The following is a 26868-nucleotide window of genomic DNA, read 5'->3' as shown; positions in this document are numbered from 1 at the left end:
CTTTGGTTGCTGTTCATTTCAAACATCATGACGGGGAAAAACATGATCTCTGTGACTCTGACTGTCAATTAGTTGTTGGTACCTGATGGGATGGTTTGGGTGTTTCTACTTCCCCTGTAATTTTCACAAACATTAGACTTTTCAATTCATGGAAGCATCCAGTAGGCAGTTGATTTGCAGCTGGAAAGAGGCTTTAATGATGTGAGAGATCAGAAGGAAATGGTCAGTGGAGAAAGTACTGTGTTTTAGTTGACTCTGATAATGCAGATTTCCACTTCTTACAACTACAGAAAACTAGCAGTGGTTAGCAGAAAAGCATCTAAAGATGCTGCACCTTAAGGCAAATGAGCTACAAAAGCAGGAGACCACATCACGTTCCACTCCTGTCATCTAACAAAAGCATAGAGTAGGCACGGGCTCAGCTAAACTAAAAAGTTGTCGACGGGATAAAATAAGCTTCTTTCTACCTAATCTTTAAAATCTGCTTAGATTTTTTTTTTAAAGAAGAGTGGTTATTTGAGTTTCTATAGCCCCACTGTCAGCTGGAACTAGTCTGGTCATATTCCTCTGACCCCTCTTATCAGTAAGGTGTTTCTATTCACAGACCTGCTGCTCACTGGATGCGCTGTGCTGCTGCAAGGTGACTGACTCACTCAGTGGATAACCGAATGAGCAGCAGGTGTTGGTTATTATCATTTATTTAGGTTTATGGCAGCACATTGCAGATCAATGCAGATACAGGACATGAGCTTCAGTTTACGTTAATCAAATGCGGAAAAGTGTCATTTTTAAGACTTTACACATAGCATGTTTGTTGGTACCAGATGGGCTGGTTAGTGTATATCAGAAACTGCTGATCTGCTGGGATTTTCACACACAATGGTCCCTAGAGTCTACACAGAGTGGTGTGACATACACAGTATCTGCTGCCACATGATTGACTGACTGGATAGCTATACAAATGTACAGGTATAGAGGTATTAATGCATACGGTGTAAGAGTTCATATAAATACGGTGTATGAATCTGAGGCTCACCAATTTTAACCTTGAAAGAGATCGTTCAGGTTTTTTTTTTCTGAATACTGTAGGTTTATTAAAATAGGTTCATGAGATCCCTGTTCTTATGGGATAGAATGAGAACAATGAATGTAATTGGGGCCAAAAATTCCACTACAATTGAAAATGCATTCCAAAGTTCACCTGTGATTTATATGAAGCTTCACTCAGATTAATCAAGTTGGGATTTTTCAAAGTTACAAAGTATTTAATACAGATGGAGTAACGCCTGTGCTGAATGCTACTCATTCCCAACACAACCATTTAGTAAGGGCTGTCAGTTGGTTAAGCGGATATGTTACTAAAATGAACATGACAGGGGTTACTCCAGTTGCAGTGAACCTGTTCCAGTAGAACCCTGTCGTCTCATAGGGATTAAACTGTAACAAAGCATTAGAAAATACAGGTATTTAAAAGTATTTGTCTGGCACCATACACCATGTCACATTCAACTGAGAAATGGCTTCATTAAACAAATAATCAATATTTAAGTAAATAATTAAAAGTAAAAGTAAATTATCCTCCAATTTATACAATAGAAAGCAGGCCAATTCGTAGACTTCACAGAGGCCTATTCACAAATTTATAACCCATAAACCTAAAGGCATTAAGTTACAGTAGTACATTAGCCCAGTCTCCTCAGCCATAACAGACCATTGCATCCACATGTTTTTTTCTTACCTTCAATTGTAGTTTAACGGCAAGCTATCTCAGACCCTTAACATCAGCATGGGCCCTATGTACCAATTTCTGTTGATAATGTGGACATCTTCATGTTATCAACAATAGAATCCCTTCATATTACTATGAATAACTATTGATATTAATATCAACAGACTATATTACTGAATTAAAGCATAAAAAACGAGGAATAGCACTTAACAACTGCTTTGCAGTTTTGCGTTTGGAAGATCAGGGTTCACGTGCGACATTTGCTCTCTTAGACACAAAGCAGGATCAGAGAGGAAGCGAGTTAGTAGCACAGAGCCAATAAAGATCCATTTTGCAGTAGACACAGAATGATCAATTTACACCAGGGCAGGAATAAAGGATGACATGCACCAGTCTATCACTGCTAACCCGCAGTATGCTTTGTCAGCAAATACGCGCACACACACACACACGCGCACACACACACACGCGCACACACACACACACACACAGTGCTGGTTTTCTGCATTCAAGCAAAACTTTACATAAATTTAAAAGTGTTATAAATGTAAGTCATTCTTACAGCACTGCATTATTCCCAGGGGCTAAACAGTTATTTAAGAGGTTGCGGAGAGTAAGAGTAGTTTCTAAAAACTAAACTCACATCAAAAAGTAGCTCTTTTCCATTTTACACAAAATATTGGTAATAAACAAAAAGTTAAAGAATTTTGAAAAATGTAAAATAAATAGATAAAATGTTTAATATATATTGAATGACATTTTACTTATTCATTTACATTATATTTAAGCTAATTTATGCTATTGAGCATGATAACTCCATAATACAGGAGGTCAGATTTTTCTTGGGTGTTTCTGATGACTGGTTCTACTGAAACATATATTTAGTCAACAATAGTCCAGAATAGTATCAGGATTTCTGATAGATTTGATATCTGATAGATTTCATCAGGTTTAACACAACACATATGTGGTCCATGTGACTTCAAGTGCTAAATACTAAAACATTCTGAAATTCATGTAATTGTTTCTTGGATTGTACTTTTCACTCAAATTGTTGATGCAATTTGTGATGAAACTCATTGTATTCATTCAGAAAACGAATGACTGTGCACCCAAATGTGTCAGACATGTGCACCTGAATTTACTCTCATTAGATGTGTTTCTTGAGGGCGCTCTTCTATTAAATTTTTATATATTCTGGTAAGGAAAACTGCATTAAACAAGTTTCCAATACAATGGAAAAAAAAAAAAGAAAAGAAAAGCCTAATATTTGAACCTCAAGTGTACGGAAGCTAATTTATACTGAAATGTATCGTGTGACTTTTCTGCATTAGAAAAATATTTGCCAAAAGTATTATACTTTCATACAATCTTTAAGTAAAGAGTTTTTTAAGGGTGAACTGAATTTAACATCATTAAAACTCTATGTGTTTTCTCTATGCTTAAACAAACAGGGGAGATTCAAATCAAACTGGGACTTTTTCATTGTGTAGAATAAAAGAACAGTTATGAGAGTGGTGTAGTGGTTAGCATTGTCACCTCGCACCTCGGTCCGGGTTCGATCCCCAGCCAGGTTCAATTTCCATATCTGTGTGCATGGAGTTTGCATGTTCTCCCTGTGCCTGGTGGGTTTCCTCCGGGTACTCCGGTTTCCTCCCACAGTCCAAAGACATGTAGATTAGACTAATTGGTATTTCCAAATTGCCCATAGTGTGTGAATAGTTGTGTGTGTGTGCCCTGCAATGAATTGGCACCCTGCCTCGTGCCCTAAGTTTCCTTGGATATGCTCCAGGTCCCTGCAACCCTGAATGCAGGATAAAGTGGTAAAATGCTTAAAGGCATTTCAATAAGGTTTTGCAAAGCAAGGTTTTCATTTCTGCTGCAAATGCATATTGGTTTCAAATACTGGTTATTAGTCTCCTTCCTTACTGAGAACCGGTATCGGCATCGACCCTGAAAAAAGATCATATTGATTGAACCCTAGTCTCTGCTTTGTCCTTTGTGCATTTTAGTCTGGTGTAATACATCAACATGATTCGCTTCACCTACTGTTTGTTCACAAATGAATATGTTGCAGTGCAGTACATCTCTGCCTGCAAGATAAAAAACACTTTACACTTGCCTACCTTAACAAGAGCACAAAAAAGTGATGAAATACTTAATGAAAAATGTCTGAAATACCATAAACAGTTGCTGGTATTGAGACTAGCTCATGCTTACACCAAAATGTTAAGATATAATTTTAACATTTAAATTGTGAGCAGTAAATGCTTTTGAAGCACAAGATGGATTGGAAGGATGACAGTATTAAACAGGATTATGCCAGAACTAATAATAACAGCACCAAAATCAATGAACATCCTGCACATACTTTATTCCATTTAAATAAAAAAGTTACTCCCTAACTTCCCACTTTGTGTTTCAGGTTTCTGGTCATTCGGCTCCTTCAGTCTACAGGAATGTCCTCTTCGCAAGGTTTCTACATGATTTACAATCCAGCAGCAAAATTATTTCTCACATAGAAGAGAGTGAATATGCATTTGAGACTACATCACTTACATGAGCTGTTGTGTCACTTACTTTAGCAGCCTGCGAAAAATGCACTTGCGGTGCAGACATCACAGCAGATACAGTTTCCATATATTCTCACTTATTCTTCTACAGGAACAGAGATTTAGTATGTCTCTGATACAGACAAGCAATCCTTATTGTTCACTGTGTCTGACTCAAATTAATTATTTTGTTTGTTTTGGTTCTTGGTTTATTTTTGTGTCACAATGCAATTTAAAAGCTGTAACACAGGATTAAAACTGTCCTCAAATGCTTTGAAATGTCCATCCATCCCTTATCTATACTGCTTAACCTGTGTAGGGCCTCATGAGCCTATCCCAGAAACTTAGAGCGTGAGGCGAGATACACAATTTCACACACACTCAAACATTACAGGCAATTTAAAAATGCAAATCGTCCTACACTCAATGTCTTTGGACTGTGGGAGGAAACTGGGGTACCCAGAGAATGCATGAACCCCCAACTGGCAAGGCAACAATGCCAACCCCTGAGCCAGTCAACGAAAAATGTCTAAGAACATAGGTCCTTAGGTACTGATCAGCGTTGCGGTCTGTCACTCGTGGGGCTCCACTCCTGGGTCTGTCATGAACTCTGCCAGTAGTTCTGTGTCTTGAGTCTGTTGATGAGACTTTGAGACACACCAAGTTCATGAGCAACATCTGACTGCCTGCGACCGACATGAAGGCGCGCCATGGCCAGGTGGCGCTGCTCGTCCGTTAAGTGACGTTGTGTGTACATGGCTGTTGAAATGATGAACTTGGAATGACTTACTGACAATAACAGCTTTTTATACCCATAGAATGTTGAAATAGATGCCACATTGAAAAAGTTGGTCTTTTGGGATTGGCCCCAATATAAGGCACACCTGCAGAATGCTGCCTGTCTCCTGCATTTGGGTTAATTCCGAGTGTAATTACTTTCTCTCTGCAATCTGACAGCACTTGAGTTTGCTTGGAAGTAGACAGAGACCACCCTGAGTCTATTCAAGTCTGAGTCAACCCTGTCTGGTTATTTATTCAGCACTTGAGTGTGAGTGCTGTGTGAACACCAGGATAAGGACTCAGACAATGGCAATAAATGCACCAGGGTTCGGTCAAATATTATCTGTGGCAAAGCATGCTATATGAATCAAGTGTGTAAAAGTTTATTTTACTTTGTTTCATGAATCATGATTGTTGCATGAATTTTCATCATCCCCTCAGTATCCATGAGAATTAGCTTGTATTATGAAGCAGTTAATATGATATAAACACGGATTCCTCTTTAGCCCACTGTACAAAAAGGACTAGTGCATAAAACTAATGTGAAGTTTTCGATTTAAATGAGACTGCAAGACTCTGTTTTATCGTAAATGTAGTTAGTTTAAACACTCCACTAGTATTTTATGGAGCAGAAAGTTGTTTCAGAGCTTTGCTTTGGAGCCTGTGGTGAAGCTACCAGCATCAATATAATAAAAGCTTTTTTAATCTTTTTATGCATATATGTTTTTATATTACTGTTTGTATATAAATTAAATGCATGCATAAAGTCATTTCAACAAAGTTTTGCCAAATAAGGTTTTAACTTTTGCTGCAAATGCATATTTGCGTGTTTTAATTATCTGTTATGAACTTCTTTCATTATTAATAATTGATATTGTTTTATTTATTTTTGCTCTAATTAGCATCAGGTATTATTAGCCAATAGTTGGCAAAATGCTAAATTCAGCAACTACAGATACTGAGAGACCTGCACACTTTACGAGGAGGACTTTAGCTTATAAATGGAGTATTAAGAGTTCAGGTTGCTGAAAGCTAATGCTAGGTCTCCTTTAAAAACGTCTTAAATAAACATTCTATACTATTACTTTGTGATAGCCTGCTAGTTTACATACTAGCCAAAAGGTCTATTCTTGTCCACAAGAATCCTCTTTTATTCACCCCTACCTCGTTACACACACAAACTCATAATGCACTTGTAAAAATGTCTTTATAAAACTGAAATAAATGCAGGATGAAGTACAAACCTCTAATAAAGCATTTACATTTTTTTTACTGCCAAAAATCATTTCTCCACGGTTCTCTAATATTTACTAAAGAAGAAATTACACGGTAAACCTACAGTAACTGTTCTAGACTAACATCGCCATCATAGTTATAATGGGATGTTTGACACTAGAGCTAATAGCGAACATAATCCACACAACTAATACATTCTGCCCATACTTAATTAGATTCAACTGTAATGATATTAGGCAGATTTAATAAAACAATGGTAATGTAATAGTTTCGGAAAAGGTTTAATACTGCAGTACTATTAGCTAAGTTATTGTAGATTTTTTTTTCTAAAATACTAGAAAATTATGCATTGATAGCAAATATATGACTGTGACTTAGTGGATAGCACTGTCGCCTAGCACCTCCAGGGTCCGGGTTCGATTCCCGCCTTTCTGTGCGTGGAGTTTACATGTTCTCCCTGTGCTTGGTGGGTTTCCTCCGGGTACTCCGGTTTCCTCCCAAACCAAAAACATAAAGATTAGGCTAACTGCGTGTGTGCGTGCATGTGTCGCAAATGGCACCCTGTCCAGGCACCCCCTTGTGCCCTAAGCCTCTTGGGATAGGCTCCAGATCCCCTGCGACCCTAAAAATTAACCAGAGTTTTCTTGTTCAGAAGTAAATTTCACTTGTTTTACCATGTTTTCTAGGAAGTAGGAAATATTTCTGGCAAAAAAAAATTTATATTAATAAATGACAGGTACTCCTTCAAATGGTTGTATACTGGGCAAATAGTTAGTTATAGTTATTATTATCATTGGTAGTCATTTAGGTTACTTTTAAGGGCCAACTCAAAAACATTTAAAAATGTAACTTAATAATAATAATAATAATACGTAGCTACTAATTAGTAAATAACTCATCTCTTGTACCTTTACAGTGGCAGCGTTCAAGTCAGAATTTTCAGTCCTGTTTCCACCATGTTCACATCAGGGACCCTGAACTCAGCATGTTCCCTGTCATCTAACAAACCCTGCTTACATTTTGTTCCTAGCTCCAGAGGTGTAAGCAATCCTGAATGCTATCTAAATTGGCAGAGAACCACACTTGCTATCTATAGATATGTGTTTACCTACGAATGTTACCTGCACCTTGTTAACAGATACATTTCATGCTCATGCACACCTCCGAATGTAAAAAAAAAAATTATATAAAAAAAAAAAAAATGCACAGAGACACGCACACACATTAATACGGAGATCTTGATAAGCCTGCAGCAGCACTGTATACTCATCACTCTAACTATTGGATGTTTTTTTTCTTCTCTATTCACACAACCGCAACCACAAAACTAGTTACCTTCAGAGATGGGGCAGGTGAGGACCTGTGTGCTGTACGAGCTGAGAGGAGCCACTCTAGCGGAATGTTTCTTCATCCTTCTCTGCGTCCCTGTTTCGGGAGTGTGCCTGATGTGTGTGTGCGCGCGTACGCGTGTGGCTCAACTCTTCTGACAGATCCTCTTCACCCCTACCTGCATATCTGCTTTAACTCATTTTTCCTTCACTATTTTTTTTTTCATTTTTTCCCTTAGTTTGTGTTCTCTCCCCTCCTCCTACTGTCAACTGACTTCCACCTGCCTTTCTCCAACTCTCTCTCTGTCACTACATATAACCATAGCCTGCCACGATACTCCAAGCGTCACAGCTGCACTGTCATTCTGTTATTCTGTGTCTCCTAGGGAGACTAGGCTTCAAGTGTGTGTGGAACAGTGCAATCATTCTCTCTCTCTCTCTCTCGCGCTCTCCTCTCTGTCTCTCTTCCCCCTCTCTCTCTCCGCCTCCCCGGCTGCACAACTGTTCCACTGCTTTGTTTGGGAGGTAACCAAGCAGCTCAGGCTAATTATGATGGGTTTGCCCCTCTCCCTTCCTGCTCGTTTGTCTCTGGCCTCATGCCGGTCGCCTACATGGTCACATGGGCCAGCGAAAAGAAATCATAGGTAATCGAAAAGTGTGCCATCTGTCTTTTCATGTCTCTTTTACCCCAATCACTCTCTACCTCCTTCAGGAGCTCTTGTCCTCAACTCGAAAGCTCTCGTCTGTTCCGTCTGATCATGGTCTTGCTCTGATGCTGGAGCGACTGCAGAGCTATGCTCGCCAAACCCCAGGCCTTAGGGACTCTCGGGTAAAATCTTCTCCATGAAACACAGTGCTTTTCACAGCACTATGATGCTCTTTCTAGCATTTACCCCAGGAGGGTCGACTATGTCTCTTCTAAAGTGTCAGCGGTCCTGAACCACTGCTGTTGAGTGATGAGTGCAGAGAACAGCGTGGGTTTGTTGAAGACATAGTAAGGTGCTTCACATAGGACTGGGGATAATAAATTAAGTAGAATGGTTCAGGTTGCTAAACGTTTAGTTTGAGGACTCTTCCTCTCTGGTTTGCTCTCACATGTCTGATAAAATAAAATACCAATATGGCATACTTACACTTAAATATCAGGGTTTTTGTCATGTCTGCAATCAGATTAGGATTGCTTTAGTATGACAGAAGCTTTGAGATATAAATCTAAAAGATATTAAGCATGCATTGTCACTTTATTTATTTTATTTTTTTTATAAATCTATACATTCTTGGTTTTTGATTCATTATATAACTGCATTCTAAAACGACATTTTAATAACACATCTTCACCAATTTTGGAAGATTTTTTTTCACTCTTAAAAGTATTATCCTTTTTAAAGCCAAATTTGAAGAAGGACATTTTCACTGTGATGAGGTGAACTGTGAAACACTGAAATGCAAACGCGATACTATTCCTGAAACATATTGTCTTATCGGTAAATAAAAACATTAGACAAATTTAAGAGCACAATTAAATAGTAGGTTAATAGAGCAGATTAATAGATTAAAAGTAAGATTTAAAAAATATATATATTCTTTAAATAAAAATCAAGATATGAATTTTGCGCATGCATGTTGCCACACTTGGACATGATATTCCCGGACTACAAGACAGCTGTTAATATTGAGCCCTCTGATCGAGCCGTTTTAATGTTTTAGGTGGTTTAATGTAATTCTGAAACGGATTACAAATAGACACTGGGCTCTCACTGTGATTTCATACTTCAAAAACTAGTACTACATTCGAAATTTATCGCTGGGCTGATATATTGATAACGAGGGATATTGTTGACATTTGAGTGTCAGCGCTTCATATGTTTTTTGTATCATAATAAGTATCATGTATGATACTTCAAGCATTGATCTATAATATTTTTGCCAGTAGTGGATATAACTTATTTTACTTTTGCATTTTATTCATTTGCAATATATTTTCACCTCTCTCTTATGGATCTCTCTTAGTTAAAGACCTAAGGAGCTTTCTTACAATTACAGCCTTCTCACCATTAACTCAGAACCCTAACTGCTGAGCCGCCATAGCTCCAAATATCTACAGTGGTATTGTATAATGTTATATAATATACAAATAAAATAAAAAATCCTTATCATGATACACTGTCATGTTGATATACTGTACAATCCTATCCTTTGTTTGGCTGTAGTCGGAAGACGACACAGCTTAAATATGTTTACATTTACATGATTATGCTGTGCGGATTTCTCCAGACGGGTGTGTCCTAAGGCTTGGCTGTCCTGGCCCAAAGCTCTCCTGTCAACTCAGGGAAATCCCATTAACACTGCATCAACCTAACGCTGAAACACTCTCTGTGGTTTCAAAGTCATCCCCCTTCAATTGATCCACACTTGATTCTTCAAACACCCACACACTCTCCTCCTCCAACACATGCTTCCTACTCTCTCCCAGCAGACAGCACGACCACAGAGTGAGATATTCCTGACATAAGCACATGTCTCACCCTCCGGTTTTCTGTCTCTCTCTCTCTCTCTTTCTCTCTCTCTCTTTTTCTGACATAATCTAAATCACTGCTGAGATGCACACGCAAGAAAGGTTGTTTCTTTTTAAATGCTTCACCCCTCAACTGAGTAAAGATAGACGGCGTATTTAAGGCACACTTTACATGCACATTCGGAGTAGTTTGAGCAAGCAGAGCAAGACCTTAATCACACTTACACATACTGTATACACACAGCAGCACAATATGCTCTCAGGCAACCCCATAATGCATTCTTTATATCATTAGTTTCTTGACTTCCGTCATAATAAAGCACTCAATCTGAATATGTCTGGAGGGACAGTTCACAATGTCTAGCATTTTGTGGCAAGGAAAGGAAGATGCATGCTGAAGATTTAACATTCCCCAGATGTAGACAAAACAGCCCAAATATTACTGTATTCATTGTGGATGATGTGGGTTCACATGTCAGGTATGTACAGTAGAGGTGAGTTGTTAAACAGTTGTTATAATCACTATAGGTTCTTCTGTTCAGATCAATCCAGAGGGTCCAGGACTCATCAAAGCTCTCTCATTAACAAGACATCAACTGGATGCTTCTGCATTTTCCACACCCACTCTATGTAAACCCTAGAGACTGTTGTGTGTAAAATCCCAAGAGATAAGCTGTTTGTGCAATATTTACCTAGAAAAAAGAATTAAGCTCAAATTTTTCTCATGATTTGGATCTGAAATTTAACTCAAGCTCTTGACTTGCAGTAGGGGTTTAGGATTTTATAAACTCTGTTGCATCAACATGATTGGCTATAGATATTTGCAGGATTGTCTACTGTAGGGATGCAGGTGTTCCACTACAATATGCAATGTCATAATGCTGTGTATCCTTAAGTGTATCCACACACATTCAAATTTTACAAATCTGAGTATATAATGTAAACCGTAATATGATGCCCCCCCCCCCCAAAAAAAATAAAAAATAAATAAATAAATAAATAAATAAATAAATAAAAGTAGAACAAGAAAAAAAACAATAATTCCAGCAGTGTCAGCATGTGTGTCAGCAGGTCTGGTAATTGGTCTGACTGTTCCTTAAATCTAATTATCCCATAATAAGTCCCAACTAGATTTGTTGCCCAGTCTATACAGTTATTATTTTTGTTGGTAACGGTCCATGATATACTGGATTCAATCAGTTGCGTTTCCTTAAACAGCAAACAAATTAGCAGCGCTGACCAGGCAGTTACTAAAATAAACCATAAACGAATGAAGGGTCTTTTATCTTCCATGAGTTTCATATCTGAATCTTATTTCGCTCATACCTACCTGAAAACCAAAACACCATTTTTGTTGCTTCTTATGGGACCCTAGTCAGAAAGCAACCGCTATTCAGATACAGACGTATTAAAAACCATTCTGACCTCTCATATAGCTGTCTGTATCTTATAGAGCACATTATCTCTTCAATCTGAATAATATATTATATTACGTTACATCCATAGTAGCACCTTTTATGTCTTCTAACTGATATCCCACCTGGTTTCTCATTATCACTATTCTTTTATAAGTCCAGCTAGCACCAGCCATCCATCCATCCATCTGTCCTTTCATTTATTTATTCATTCATCCTTCCATCCATCACATACAGAAAGGCCTGCTGACCTGCAGTCACGTCATGGACTATCATTCCAAATGTGCCCCTCATTTCCCCCTCCCATAGCAACGGCCGAGCCCTCCCTTCTACCTTGATACACTGCTGCGATCAGGCCTTTGTCATTTAGATCAGTGGCATGTTCCTCCACTATTGTCTACACACCTCGCCTGCCTTTTGTGCGCCTCTAATACTCAACGCTCTAGGAGACGAAAGACAGAGAGAGGGAGAGAGAGAGGCTGAGCAATATGAAAAAATGGAGGCAACACCCACACACAGAAAGTGTTTTACACACTTCATATCCACTTATTCAACTAAGACCTCATAAAAGACCTCCAAGCGTGGAGGCGATGAGTGATTAGCATAGATATTTGAGCACTTCTTTTTATGAGCAGTCGCAGCTTGGATATAAAATTGGTCCTTTTTTTTCTCCTGTGGTCTAGAAGCATCTGAGATCTGCCAAATTAGGAGGTGTTTATTACACAAGATCGGTTTACGGTTCAAAAGTAAACACAAAAGTGTTTCTGGGGTAAAGATGGTGAGGGTGACACCGTGTGGATGCAGAGGTGTGGTACACCTTCATGACAGCGATCTAGTGTTAATATAGTGATAAGAGGGCTGTACCAAAAGTAACACAAAAGTGGGCATCTTTTTATATATATATATAGTCTCCGTCACAGGCCATGCATTTGTTCCATCGTTAACCCCAAATCTCAAATCCTCTTTGAAAATACAGCCCTCGTATTATGCAATGTCATGATTTAGATCCTCTAAATACACAACAGGCACTGGTGTTACATGTCTCATTGCACTGTTAATTGACTGAAGCCAAGCAGATTGAATTTTTTTCCCATTTATTTTCATCTGGCTGTACTGTGGCATTAATTATATCTGCAAATGTACTGTGGCATTGGTATGTTGTATTATTCATTATGCCCCTAAGTCAGACTAAAACCAATGCCACATATGAGTACATGAATACATCTAGAGGCTAGGTAAAAGTAAAAAAAAAAAACAACAACAAAAAAAACACACACGCCTGACTGTTGTTGATTAATATGCCACAGCACTCCTCCATGTATTATAGCTAGACAATCAGGGCCCTTAAAAGAGTGCAAAAACTAAATAACTAAATGCCTCTGAGTTACTGGCATAGTAATCAGTATAAGTAAATTTGTAGTCATGGCGCCAACACTTTCCACTCTCTCTGCCCTCTGGTGCCAGAATGCTGGTGGATATGTTAAACAGCCAGAGGAGGGCAGTATGGAAATAAGTAAGACAGCATACTTCTTTGGTGGAGGGGTAAAAATACATAGCCATACAATGTCTTTCCCCTAGGAGCTACTAATGCAATGTCATCTGAATGCACATTCCAGGAAAGCAGGAAAAACACACAGGTCATAAATACACTATACACAGTAGACTGCCATTTTAACACGAGCAAATAAGTACTTCTAGTTAAAAGTTATCTGCTAAATACATGCATGGATGGATGGATGGATGGATAGATAGATAGACATTTTATTGATCCTGAATGAAATTTCAGAATATTTCTACGCCTTAGTCAAAGTCTTTTTTCTAAACACATAAATAGTGCTTATACCGGAGGTATCACACCACATGCGGGTGTAATATCACACTACATGGGAGTTGATAGCGTCCACAAATGCTGGAACTTCATCTTCACACTCCAAACTCCCCTCTCAATGTATCTACTCTCCAAACATCCCACTCAGTAATTCTACACACATGGTCTGGTGGTCGTAGGGTCAAGTATTTGAGTCAGCACAGACTTCTTTATCTCTATTCTCGGCGAGTCCACAGCTAACAGTGCCTCTCCGCTTGTATAGCGTCCCATTAGGCTTGTGGATAAAAATAGCCCGCCAAGAGAGGAGGTCTCGGGGAAGCTGAAGATATGCATGTTGTGATGGGGCTGACTCTGCACTCAGCCAAAATACTTAAACCATATCCAAATATATCTGATCGCATTACGGGAATTTAAACCTCTCTCAAACTCTTTTCCTGAACCAATTACAGCTGTACAATATTCCTGCAGATTTACTGCAATATGTGAAGGAAATCAATTTAGAAAGATCCTGAGCAAATACGTTTTGTAAAAGAGTTTTTTAATGCATCTTGTGTCCTTGTTGGATAGTTATGGGTTTTTAGGTTCAGAATGAGTGAAAAGAGTATTTTGTTTTACACAGATCCAAGAACAGTTTCTCCAGAAGGACAACAAATGTATAATAGTTAGAAATCCCCCCCTTGTTTTCATCCTAATTTGGTCACTTGCTCAGTCAGTTCTTCCCTGCCATGACATTCCCTATATGGTAATTAGAAGGCTAAAACATTCTTCCTCTGAGATAATTAAACTGTTTATACCACTAAACTGTTAAACCACTGCATCTTTGGAGGAAAGAGCTATCTGACCTCTTCTTCATTCATTAACTCACAAACACCCACAAATGGTTGGTGTCAGAGTGATTGATAGGGGAGAAAGTAATGCCATCCCTCCCACACCGAGAGTACGGCCAATTTTGCTCTCCTGGCTCTAAAATTTGGGGGATTCAAACTCAAGATCTCCCAACAACAGAGTAAATGCTTTATGTTATAGTATTCTGAAGCTGGGTTTACTCACTTATTCATCGTCTATACCGCTTTGTCCTGTATTCAGTGTCCCGGGGGGTCTGGAGCCTATCTCAGAAGACTTAGGGCACGAGGCAGGGTACACCCTGGAGTACACCCTGGACAGGGTGCCAATTCATTGCAGGGCACAAACACATAATCACACACTCACACTAGAGGCAATTTGGGAACACCAATTAGCCTAATCTGCAGGTCTTTGGACTGTGGGAGGAAACCAGAGTACTGGAGGAAACCTAACAAGTATGGGAAGAACATGCAAACTAAAAAAAAATTCCACATTACCCAGTTAAGAAGCTGGGCTCAGAACACTGGGTCAGCCAGAATACAGCGCATACAGAACAGATAGGGCTCAACAGCAGCAGACCTTCCATTCAGTAACCCAGAGCCTAACCATCTGAGCCACCACTACAGTATACCGCCATATAAGTAGAGATCAAGTTAGGTGGTTAATATGTGTAAGGTCATATATATATATATATATATATATATATATGAAAGCTGTTTCCTAACTATGTTAATTATGACTTATTAATTGATTATGAAAGATACATAAAATATCATAAAAAAATGCACCAATCCCTTTATTCATCTTCAGTATAATATCAAAATCAGAGTGTTAGCCAATACTCGTGAGTAAGACATTTGTTTTTGTGAGTGATTAACCCACATGGCACAAATACATTAGTGAATTAAATATAACATCCAATATTGATCCAGCTTCTTATCTTAATAATATCCTGATTTCAGTAATCTAAACTTTATCAGCACATCCCTTATAATATACATCACAGACTGTACGTCGCATAAATGTACAGAAAATGTATTTATCATTTTTTTTGGTTATTCTTAAATTTTCTACGTCAATTATATGTATTTATATTGTATATTTTAAATTATATTATATTATATTAATGTACCAAATTAATGGAGGCCCATCTTTAACAGACACATCAATTTTTTTTACCAGTTTGTTTTAATAAATTGCAACATGTTGCGGTACAATTAAACATACTAATCCTGACCATCAAATACAGTTCTGTAAGAATTAAGCATTGTGTTGTTTTTTGTTTTATAATTCAAGTATTGACACAATGTTAAGTTTGGTCAAGAATTAAAAATTGCATGTAGATTTGTGTATTTACAGAAACAGTAACTCTTCGCTTCCATTTCATATAATACCACTTTCTTGCCTTTCACATGTTCTCTGTTATTTATATAACTGCCGACTCAGACTTTAACAGCTATAAGTGGGTGTAATTTCAAAATAAAAAGACCTGGAGGCGCACAAATATGACCATTTAAATCAAAGTTTGACTGCAATGAAATGTAACAATCATAAGGTATATAAAAGATATATGGTTCTAGATACAGTTCTAAAATAAAATCCTTTCTATCCTCAGCATTCAGCATGTAATAAAAAAGCTTTAGAGGTATAAAGGATGTCTGAGAGAAATGTTTCTATCGCCTATAAAGCTGTCAGAGCAGCAATTCCTTATGTTAGAAGACAGCAGCGGTGCAAGGACGTCCTGACCTTCCTCTTGGCCCTGTGTTATTTTGTCAGTTTTCAATGTTTTAATTATGGTACGCAGAAGCACTCAAGCAGTGCAGCAAATGAGGTGAACAAAGCGCAGTATCGCTGGATGAATAAACAGTAAAGCTACAAAAATCCAAAAATGCATTTTCCACTGGTGGAACTGATAATGAATAAACCTTGGCACTGATGATGATTTTTACAAATAGGTAAGAGAAGGGATGTTATTCTGGTATTCTAGAGCAATGCGTCCTCAAACTTGTTGTACTGTAATACAATAAATCTCTCAGACAGATTTCTTTTATAGACCATGTACACTAATATGTACACTAATATCTTGGTCTATATGTTCAATCCATAGAGCTTTCTAAGCCTGAACTTTTCACAGATTGAACACAATGACAAGATGCCATTATTTATAGATTGTTCTTAAGTTCTTGAGGTTTTGATCTAACCTGTACCATTCAAGGGACCAGTCAAATATGCCAAAGAACTATACAATCGTAATAATAAATACAACATGTAAATATTATAAATAAATATATATATAATGCTGTGATGTCCAATATAATCAATACATATATAATTAATAATTGAATGGCTATTCCTCACAAAACCCTGGCTCTCTTAAAACCAAGGTTCTAGAGGACAGGTTATCAACACTGCACACACACCTCAGGAGGAAGGGGTATTAATTAGCTGATTAAGTGGATCAGGTGTGTTGGGAGCGTTTGAAAACACTCATGTGCAGGACATTATGTACTCCAAACCCAGGGTTGAGAAAGCCAGTGCATCATTTGCATTGCATCTAAAGTTTGGCAGGAAGTTATGACTTGTGCTGCCCACCTCCAGTGCACACCATGTGGTGCAGTGTGGATTTGGAATCCATCAAGTGGAAAGAAGCCCACACAGATCGTATTCGCTTCGAGTGGCAGCGTACACGATTGTGTAAAAGAAGTCGTTCATTCTGGACGCTCCAATGCACCAGCTTGCCTTCAGTGCCATCATGCCAATGCGTTGTGAAAGCAATGCAAGCCTTATTAAACAGCAGCACGATCTGCCAAGCGCAGAACTCAGCTCGAGCAGCTTTAGATCATCAATATGTTACTTACTCCTGTGGCTGGAATACCCAGGGTAGTAGCCGTAGTAGCCCGTCATGCGTAAAATGCGGTCCTCGATGTCGTGCACGCCGTTGGCTGCCACTCGCGGCGCGTGCCTGTACCCTGCTCTGGGAGACGCTTTGGTCGATGGGTTCGAGCTCTTCGTGCTCTTGGCAGATTCGGGACGACAGCTCGCCTGTTCCAACACATCACCCTCTGTGCTGCTCATTCTCCCGGAGAACAGGGAGTGAGGGGGGGGGAAAGGCGGGTCGGCTTCTAAGCAGCAACCGATAACCACGCGAGACCCGCTGACAAAGGCATCACCAGTGGCGGTGGAGACGCATTCCGATACTACTACACAGCTCCAGAAAGGAGGGGGAGAAACTTGGGCTCGGTCGCTTCCAGCACACGGACACCAGGGGGCGCAACGCAAACGCTTGGGAATACACAGCAGCAAACCCGCATCCTAGCGTACTAAAGAGTATGTCAAAAAAAAAACATAGCAGATTGCGCCGCAGGGAATTGATTCGAAGATCACATCCACAACACAGCACAGTAACAGAGTCCCGAGAGGGCTTTAATATTACATGCCTTCTGCCTTTCATCATGTCTCATCATGAGGCGGGAAAAAAATAAAGGAGAATAGTACGCATCTCGTGGGAAGAAGATTTTGGACCTTTTTTTTTTTTTTTTTTTTTTAAATGTGGCCATTTTATTAGGAACACCACCACTCACAACAACAACAACAACAACAACAACAACACGCACACACACCGGGATGTATGCTTTCAGAACAGCTTCGGTAGCACACAAGATGTCGAAAACATTCCTTTGAGATCCTTGTCCATGTTAACATGAGGTTCCTTTCTACCATATCCCAGAGGTGTTTGCTGGGTTGAGGCCAATGAAAGTACACCAAACTCACTGGAACCATCAGCATGACATTTGACATGGATAAATGTCAAAATAAATAAATATATTCTATTCTGAAGTGTTGATAAACGTAAAATGAATGAGTACATGAGGGCAGCAACGATGTGTACCAAGAAAACATTATCCATTTAAGCAACTAATTTTGAGGTTAAAAGATTTGTAAAAGTTGCAATTTTGTAAAACATCCGTTTCTCCACATGTAAACCCATGATAGGTAAGAGCAGTACTTAATTGGTAAATCACAAAGTACCAGAACAACAAAGAAAAAAACAGCAAATTAACAGAATAGGGAGAAGGTCCTGAAACATATAAACACAGCTGTCTTCCACAGTAATGTTGAATGCTTTTACCAACATAGAGTTAATTTAATTTACAGTATACAGTATGATGATTGTGGTACAGCATTGTAACAATAACATTTTAGTAATACACTAAGAGGAGTTAACTGTAACTGAATGTAACTTACAGTCTGCTCTTGATGGTGCAATATGCTTTGGCTGGCAGTTCAGTGTTTTTCAGAAATTTACAAATGCACATATGGCACAGAGCTGAAATTTGTGGATTATGGGCCAACAAGTTTTAGAAACAAAAACAACACGTTCCCTGATTTTTAGCACTTTGTTCTGCCCTTTTGCTTTTCTTTACTTCTTAAAGAAATGAAAACAATGTCAACTGCACCCCCCCCCCTTATCTCTGCTCTCTGAGCACATGTGACTGCTAACCTGAGTACACCATATGGTTATCATAGAATTCATGTGATTATATTTTCAGAAAGGTGGTGACATATAGCAAATGAACATTTTAGTATTATTTTATTATTCCTTTATTTTATTTTCCATTAAAACTGACTAATGTGTGTCTCAGTGCAAAAAAAGCACATCTTTAAGAATATTTCCAGTTACAAGACTACTGTAAATCAAAAATATGTTTTATTCACCCTATTTCTACCCATTTTCTTTTTAATAATTTTAAATACATTAGCACTTGCTAGGTATTCCAATGTTCTATATTTAATGTTCAAAGAGGTCTACTGGCAGCCTCTCTGATAAACATCTGTCATGTCCTCACTTTAATTTCAGTATGGCATCCTGGACTTTGTAATGTAATTATGGTGCCCCATTTTCTCTTTTAGAATGTTCAGTGGTACAGTAATATGGTAGACATACCTTTGTTTTATTTATTTTTTACATTAAAGGTAAAAAAAGGTTTAACAATTTAAATTGTTTTGTATTTTAACTCAATTCAATTTCAATATATAGTATGGCGCTTTTAACAATAGTCATTGTCGAAAATTATGGAAATGAGTATGAAATGTGTAAGAAAATATGTATGTTTTAAAATGATCAAATTGTCCCTGCATGAGCAAGCCGAGAGCAGCAGTGGCAAGGCATCTTATTGAGATGGCAGTAGGAAGAAATCAGACTCAACAGGAAACTCATCCGCATTTGGGTGATATCAGATGGCAGTGATTGATCTGCAGTAATGCTGAGAGTAAGGATTTTATGCCACAAAAACTAGGAATTTTAAGAAGGGCTTATGAATTCAAAATATTAAATGTATATTTCCGTGTAAAAACAAGTTTAAGTTGAAGTAAAAAAATAGTTAAAACATTTTTTTTTTTAAGTTTGTGTCTTTCTCATTTTTGGAGTTGTCAAACGTGAAAAACCATTTAACAACCTAGCCCAGTTATTACCATAGACAAGATGATGACAAGAAAGAAAGAGTTTTGCAATCATAAGACTCCCTTTAACCCACATTCTCAGCTTGCTCCATAATTTTGTCTGTGGAAATTCCAAGCTTTTATTATCTGCTTGTCTTGATTAGTGTTTGACCATTACATTTGCAGATTTAGTCTTGTCTAACTAATGCATATTTGCTCACCTGTACATTAGCATGCCTCACAGAGTGTTCCTTAGCTCTTTCATTTGTCTGCCACAAGAAAACCTACACTTGCATCCATCTGTCCTAACAGTTGATATGTGGAGACAACATTACTGCAGTTTTTTTTTTAACTTAGTAACATTGGCAAACTAATAAACATGCTGTTGTTACTTGATTCTGAAAACAAATTTAATGTTTTTAATTATCTATAAAGTATTGAATTTTCTCACCCAACAGTACCTGATCACTTGGCCTCATTATGGTGCTCCACATCTGCTTTGATCAAAAGGTGCAGGGTCAATATCAGTGCCTGGAATAATGAAAACCACAGCAGGCGGCAGAGCTTTTTCCATGAAGAACCCTCAGCTATGGATTAGCCTTTTAATTAGTGCTCAGGACTCTTTATATCTTGGCTGAAACCCTATTTCTTTAGTCAGGGTTTTTGTTAAATAGTTTTTTTTTTTAAATCTTTTTCATTTAGAGGTTCATGAGTCTAAAGAGGGCGACATGATGGCTTAGGGGTCGATTCCCAGCTATGTTCGATTCCCGCCTCTGTGTGCATGGAGTTTGCATGTTCTCCCAGTGCTTGGTGGGTTTTCCTCCGGGTAATCCGGTGTCCTCCCACTGACATGCAGATGAGCCTAATTGGCGTTCCCAAATTGCCCGTAATGTGTAAATGAGTGTGTGTATGTGTGCGCCCTGCGATGGATTGGCACCCTTGGTTCCTATACCTGACCATGGTGTACCCTGACTCATGCCCTCAAGTTTCCTGAGATAGGCTCCAGGTCCCCGCGACCCTGTAACAGGATAAAATGCTATAGATGATAAGTAAGTAAGTGAGTGTGTCTAGAGAGTTTTGGTAAACTTGATGCTTTGATGTTGTCACCCACCTCCATCATATTATAATTCAGCACTGTTGATGGTGGAATGGTGGGCCTATTTTCAATCTAGAGTGCTCCTATGCCTGTTATACCTTATGGCTTTTCCATTTAATTAAGCTTTTGAAACCAGAGTGAGAAAGTGACTGAATGCCAGAGTGACTTCATGTACTCTCATTACAATAACCAACTTTTAAAATCAAGGGAATACCCAATAATCTGTTCTGTTCTCTCTCTCTCTTTCTCTCTCTCTCTCTCTGCCTCTTTGTACAAACAAGAAAAGATCCAGAGTTACTGGAAATCCATTTCTTCAACCACAACATTTGCTTGGCATGGGAATTTGCAGCATCTTAAGTTACATGCCAGTCACATTTAGCCACTGAATGGCACTCGGTCAATAGCTGTCCACAACTGAAGCAGCTGTTTATCACCATTTGGAAGCAGTCCTAAACCAAACACTTGAAATATATCTATTTTTCACCACTCAGAACATCAAAGCTCTTTACCAAAACTGAAAGAAAATCTACTAAAAGAGAACGGTTTAACAAGGATTTTGTGCATGACATCATTGAAAGAACAGGTGTAGCAAAACAGTCTCATAATTGAACATCCATTCATCCATTTAGAATAGGGACAAAAGAAAGGCTTTGAAAAGAAAAAGTTTTATTTTTGTCATGAGAAAAAGAAAAGTGCTATTAAGGGCATCATAGATCAGTGTGTGGGGGTGAGTGGGTGGGTTTGCAAGACATTTGAAATTTTTACATTTTTTTAATAAGTAAGAAAAAGCATTTCTTCTTTTGGTCAAAATAGAGCACAGCTGTACTTAAAAAATGTTAAAAGCAAAAAGAGCGACTTAGAAAAGACAAACTCATTACTGTACTAATTAGCATGTAACTTAAAGTATAGGAAAATGTAATCTATCATGAACAACTCATTTAGTGCTTTAGTGGCTGCAGTGTTATGTCCAGTTGTATAATTGGTTGTACATTAAACAGTGTTGCATTTTGATTGAAGTTAGCACCATGAAAAAGCATGCAATTCACATATCCTGCAAATGCAATGTAGTATCATTGCCTTTATTGTATAATTAAACAATGTCCTTGCCGGTGCAAAGCAATTTTCATCATCTAGCTCTACAAAAAAAAACTGAAATTGGTTTATTCATTGTGTGTTTAACCCAGGTAAAAGGGTGGTTCTGACACAGATGAAGTTAACTGATGGTGTCAAATGACATTCCTCTAGTTGAAGTATTTTACTTAGAATGCCTTGCAAAAGTATTGATACCCCCTGAACTTTTTCACATTTTGTCATGTTACAACCACAAACATGAATGTATTTTTTTTTGGATTTTACAGTATGTGATCGAATTTTATTTGCAAGAAGAAAGCCATTGTTGAAAGAAAGTCCTAAGAGGTCCCATTTACAATTCCACATGGCCTGTTGCGAACTGCAAAACGGGATAACTTTTTCAATAGTATAAGTCGTAGGTGTTCTGGGATGTAGATGGTGTCATCAGAATGAGGACAGAATTTGAAGGAGGAATAAAGGAGAAGGAGCAGATGGATTTCCACATGGTCGTCACAAAATTTCTTTGCTTCCTCCTTATGTGTCTTCATGCCGTTTCTTCACCACAGGACCGTGAGGGAGCCAAGGACAGTCCATATGGGTCGTTTGCAATTCATCATGGATCAGGAAAAATAAAAACAAAATGTACAATACAACATTATTATGTGATTTGCTATTTGTTTTAACAACTAAACAACTAATTTAATAGACAGAAAATGTATCGTGTAATCGTTTTATGTACCGGTAAATATATTTTTGAAAAAGCTGATATAGCTGCATACTCAATGGGCATCTTAGACAGTTATGTAAAATTGATTTTTGTCCTTGTTTAGTACAGTGGCATACAAGTGCAAACCTCCTAAACAATCTAGTTTTAGAGTACAGTCTTACTGTGGGCTCTCATCCCATCCCCAGTTTTACAGCGGCCTCCTGCTTTTGCAAGCTGCCCTAAAAAATGTGCTGATGCACAGGCCATCTCAAATCCAATATCACGTACTGTCGTATTTCAGAGCCTCTGTCTCTGGGTTCTCAGTCCTTTTGTGTCAAATTGATTTGCCGATACCTGGGGCAATTTTCCTGTAGTGAAAGACACATGCTGAACTTTGCTGTCACTACTTATTTTTATTGCAAAACTGTGTTAGCGTTTCCTCACAGTATCTCTAAACCTGTTAGTTCTACAGATTACTTTCTCTGCACATTGGTTCCTTTCTCTTGTCCTCATTAAGGTTTACATTATTCTTTCGTAGTGTGCCTTTTAGGTGTTTGAGGCCAAAAAAAAACATTTGTATCAGCAGACATTTTTTGTATGCTTGTAATTTTACAGGTTATCCACCCCTGTATTTATTCAATTTCACCATTTTATTTCGTATACTCATTGTATCACACAAACATTACAGTATTTACACTGCTGGCTATAGACCTAACCTAATAATAGAAGAAGTAATACTGTACATCCATGATGGCTCAACAGCACTGAAATGTAAAGTAAGATGAGAAGCTGAGGCGAACAATATTGTTGGATGAGAGTGTTGTGGTGGCCTGGCTGTCAGCCCTTTGAGTAGGCTGTTAGACAGATTGCCTTGTGAGGAGGGCCTCTGCATGATAATAAGGGCTGGACCTGAGGGACCAACCTCCTTCTCTCTCAAGGCATGTGGCATGATCTGTTCCAGGCTTAAAATGATTTTGCTGATAGAAAAGTGGATTCCATCTATTTCAATCCTGTAAGTATCTGTCTCTCTTTTCTCTCGCTCAGCCAGACGTGCTGGAAGCGGGTGGTTGAAACTCAATCCCATAATGAGAAAGGGAACAGACTGGGTTTAAATGCGTGGCTGGAGTTGCAGAATGACTGTCTGGCAGCTGATTCGCCTGTTTAGCCATTCATTTAACAGACAGGAAAGAGAGAATGTAAGAGAAAAAAAAGAAAGAGATGAGAGGAGATGTAATGAGACGTCAGGCTAACACTGTATCAATTAGGCCCATGGCAGAATTAAAATAAGAGTGTGATTACTGAAGGGAGTGATTATACAGTTTGATCTGGACTTTTTTTTTCTTCAAACAACCAATTGCGGCATTGCATTCCTTTTTTTTTTCTTGAAATGTCTAGATATGTTGAAAAAAGACAAGGCGACATTTCCACAATCTTCAATAGTCCAGTTTCACAGAGCATGTTCCAACTGTAGCCTCAGATTCCTGGTCCTGCCAGAAAGGATTAAAGCGCTTTTTGTTAAGGCATATTCATGCTTTGGGTTTTGAGATCCCTTTCTAATCACTTGAATGAAGCTGTAAAATACCTTATTGCTCATTTTGTAAACATGTTATTTATGATTTGAGGTTACATTGGATTATTTATCATTTGAAACAAGTCAGGGCATCCTCCTGTGACCTTACTTAACAAGATGTTTCTGAGCACAGAACTGCCATAAAATAACAAAGGAGTGGCTTCACAATAACTCTGTGACTGTTCTTAAATGGTCCAGCCAGAGCTTTGACTTAAACCCAATTGAGCATCTCTGGAGAGAACTAAAATGGCTGTCCACCAACGATTACCATCCAACCTGACAGAACTGGCGAGGATTTCCAGGGAGGAATGGCAGAGGATCCCCAAATCCAGGTGTGAAATACTTCTTTATCAAAAAGACTCTTGGCTGTATTAGATCAAAAGGGTGCTTCTACTAAATACTAAGCAAAGGCTCTGTTTCTTTTTTAATAAATTTGCAAAAATGTCAACAATTCTGTGCTTTTCCCTCAATATGGGGTGCTGTGTGTACATTAATGAGGGAACAAATGAACTTAAATTATTTTAGTAAATGGCTGCAATATAACAGAGTGAAAAATTTAAGGGGGTCTAAAAACTTTCAGTATCCACTGTATCAAAAAATACAGTATCCAGGGTAATGTCAGCATACCACCAAGAAGGCTGAACCACATCCAACAAGAGTAACTGTGCACGCAATAGGATGCTATCTAAAAGGGATGTCCGGGTGCATGGCCGGGCTGCTATAGCCAAATCTTTGGTCACTCATGCCAATGCCAAATGTCGGTTTAAATGGTGCCAGGCACGAAAATCCGGGCTTGTTCTCTGATGAGTTTACCTTCACTGTCTTTTCCACATTCGGGAGGGGTTACAGTGTAAAGAAGCCCCAAAGAAGCATACCACCCAGACTGTTGCATGCCCAGAGTAAAGCATGGGGGTGGATCAGTGATGGTTTGGGCTGCAATATCATGGCATTCCCTAGGCCCAATACTTTTACATGTATTATAATGTACATGGCCGGGCTGCTTCAATACTTGTGCTAGATGATCGCGTGACTAGAGGACGATGTGCACCCAATGGTTTGAACATAGTATCTTGAAGGCGGTGCTGTGTATCAGGATGATGAAGCACCAATGCACACAGCAAAACTGGTGACAGAGTGGTTTGATGAACATGGACGTGATGTTGGACATCTCTCATGGCCTGCACTGGGGTGTTTTGGTGGAGCCAGGAATGTATGTCTACATACATGGGGTTGGATAATGAAACTGAAACGTCTTTGCAGAACAAGTTTGGCTTCAGCAATCAGAAACCGAGAATGTAGAGAAACAGCAGATGTTTATTTGGAGTTAATTAGAATCACTATAAAAATATCAGTAATAGGTGCTGGCAAAAACACTTTATACTTTTTGTGCCAAATGTGTAGTTTTCTTTTTCTTTAATGTTGGGAATATGACAGTGATGTCAAGGAAGTATTCATTACCTTGCCCTTTCTTACTTATCTGTAGTTCCTGTCATCCCTTTGACTCGCACAAGATCCTACCATTAGTTGTTAAAAATACATCAAAATGCGCTCCCCGTCACACTGATACCTTGATCCAGGTTGAGGAACCTGTGAATAAGTATTCATGGGCATATTTAGTAAGAAGGGCACGTCACGTATGCATTGCTAAACCTCTACCTTATACGCGAATATGGGAAATCAGTTATGGATCAGGCTGTGTATTTATATTTAAGCATAAGAGCTACACATACAGAACACATACAGTAGAACAGAGAAAAGATAACTGCTTTAATAGTGTACTTCTAAACTAGACAAACTCATTACTTGTCTGTGAGTGCATTAAATCTAACTAATAATCATACATTTTGATGGGACCACAGTTATTAATTTAGTGGTTAGTTAATTTTTATTAAATTTGTATTTTCTGTGTTGGACTATTGTTAAGAAAGCAGTTAAAATTTGAAATCCTTAGGGTTTAAAAAGTTAAAAGATGATTGTGTTTAATATGTTTAATACAAGCCATAATTTGTGTATTATTTTATAGAAGAGCTTGAAGAGCCACATGTAGGCAAGGATAAAACAACTTTTGCCAGGATAACACTGTTTCCTGAAATAATTATATCTGCAAATGGACATAGACCCCTCTGACACTTTATTGATCGTGAGTTTATCGTCAGAGGCTGCTGTAAAGTAATATGGCAATACAGGCGAGATATTAAGACTTGGGCTTGGGTTCTGTGCCAAAAAAAGAACAGGGACACTTCAAGGGGAAGAGCAACATGACAAGTCTCTTTCTTCTGTCTCTCAGACATGCCTGGTCACCTTTGTGATCAGTTTCTAAATCCCTCCTCTGCCCTGAAAATATATCACGCACACACAAGATAAACTGCTGCTCTGCCATTCTTTAGAGAAAGACAGAAATGGCTAATTCAAAGGGGCAATTGTGAAAAAGATAAAGGTAAATATTCATTAAGTTCTTAGCAAGTTTAAAAATGTAATGAAATGATAAAAAAAAAATTCTGCGTGAGCAAGCATTGAATAACTATTGTTGTTTAACAGAAATAAATTGATGTTCCACTTGCTGTCCTATTGAGCTTTAATTAATATTGCGCCTAGTGATCAAAAATGGGAACTGCATTAAATGCTAAAAGATGCCCATTGTGGAGGGAATCATGGTTCCCTATGCTCATGCAATGAACATATTTAGTGAAGGTGAAGTAGCATGACAAGATGGTTAACAACAAATTTGAAATGCACTTTAAATGTAAAAAATATTCTTTC

General features: G+C 38.3%; 1 protein-coding gene across 2 annotated transcripts in view; it reads right to left on the bottom strand.

Annotated features, from left to right (window-relative positions):
• slc35f4 (solute carrier family 35 member F4) overlaps positions 1 to 17386 on the bottom strand; it is a 33858-nt gene extending 16472 nt beyond the window's left edge. The window contains exon 1 of one of the 2 annotated variants that reach the window (XM_053509587.1): positions 17085 to 17386. In XM_053509587.1, coding sequence (XP_053365562.1) covers positions 17085 to 17301 — 217 coding nt within the window. In that variant the 5' untranslated portion in view covers positions 17302 to 17386. Of the gene's footprint in view, positions 1 to 7632; positions 7780 to 17084 lie in introns of those variants that run through there. The other variant, XM_053509588.1, reaches the window with a different exon arrangement.
• Between the last annotated feature and the right edge of the window lie 9482 nt (positions 17387 to 26868).

This window comes from Clarias gariepinus, chromosome 13 (assembly GCF_024256425.1).
Source record: "Clarias gariepinus isolate MV-2021 ecotype Netherlands chromosome 13, CGAR_prim_01v2, whole genome shotgun sequence".
Classification (NCBI taxonomy): domain Eukaryota; kingdom Metazoa; phylum Chordata; class Actinopteri; order Siluriformes; family Clariidae; genus Clarias; species Clarias gariepinus.
The sequence above is the reverse complement of the archived record's forward strand: the minus strand, read 5'-3'. Positions and strand labels throughout refer to the sequence as shown.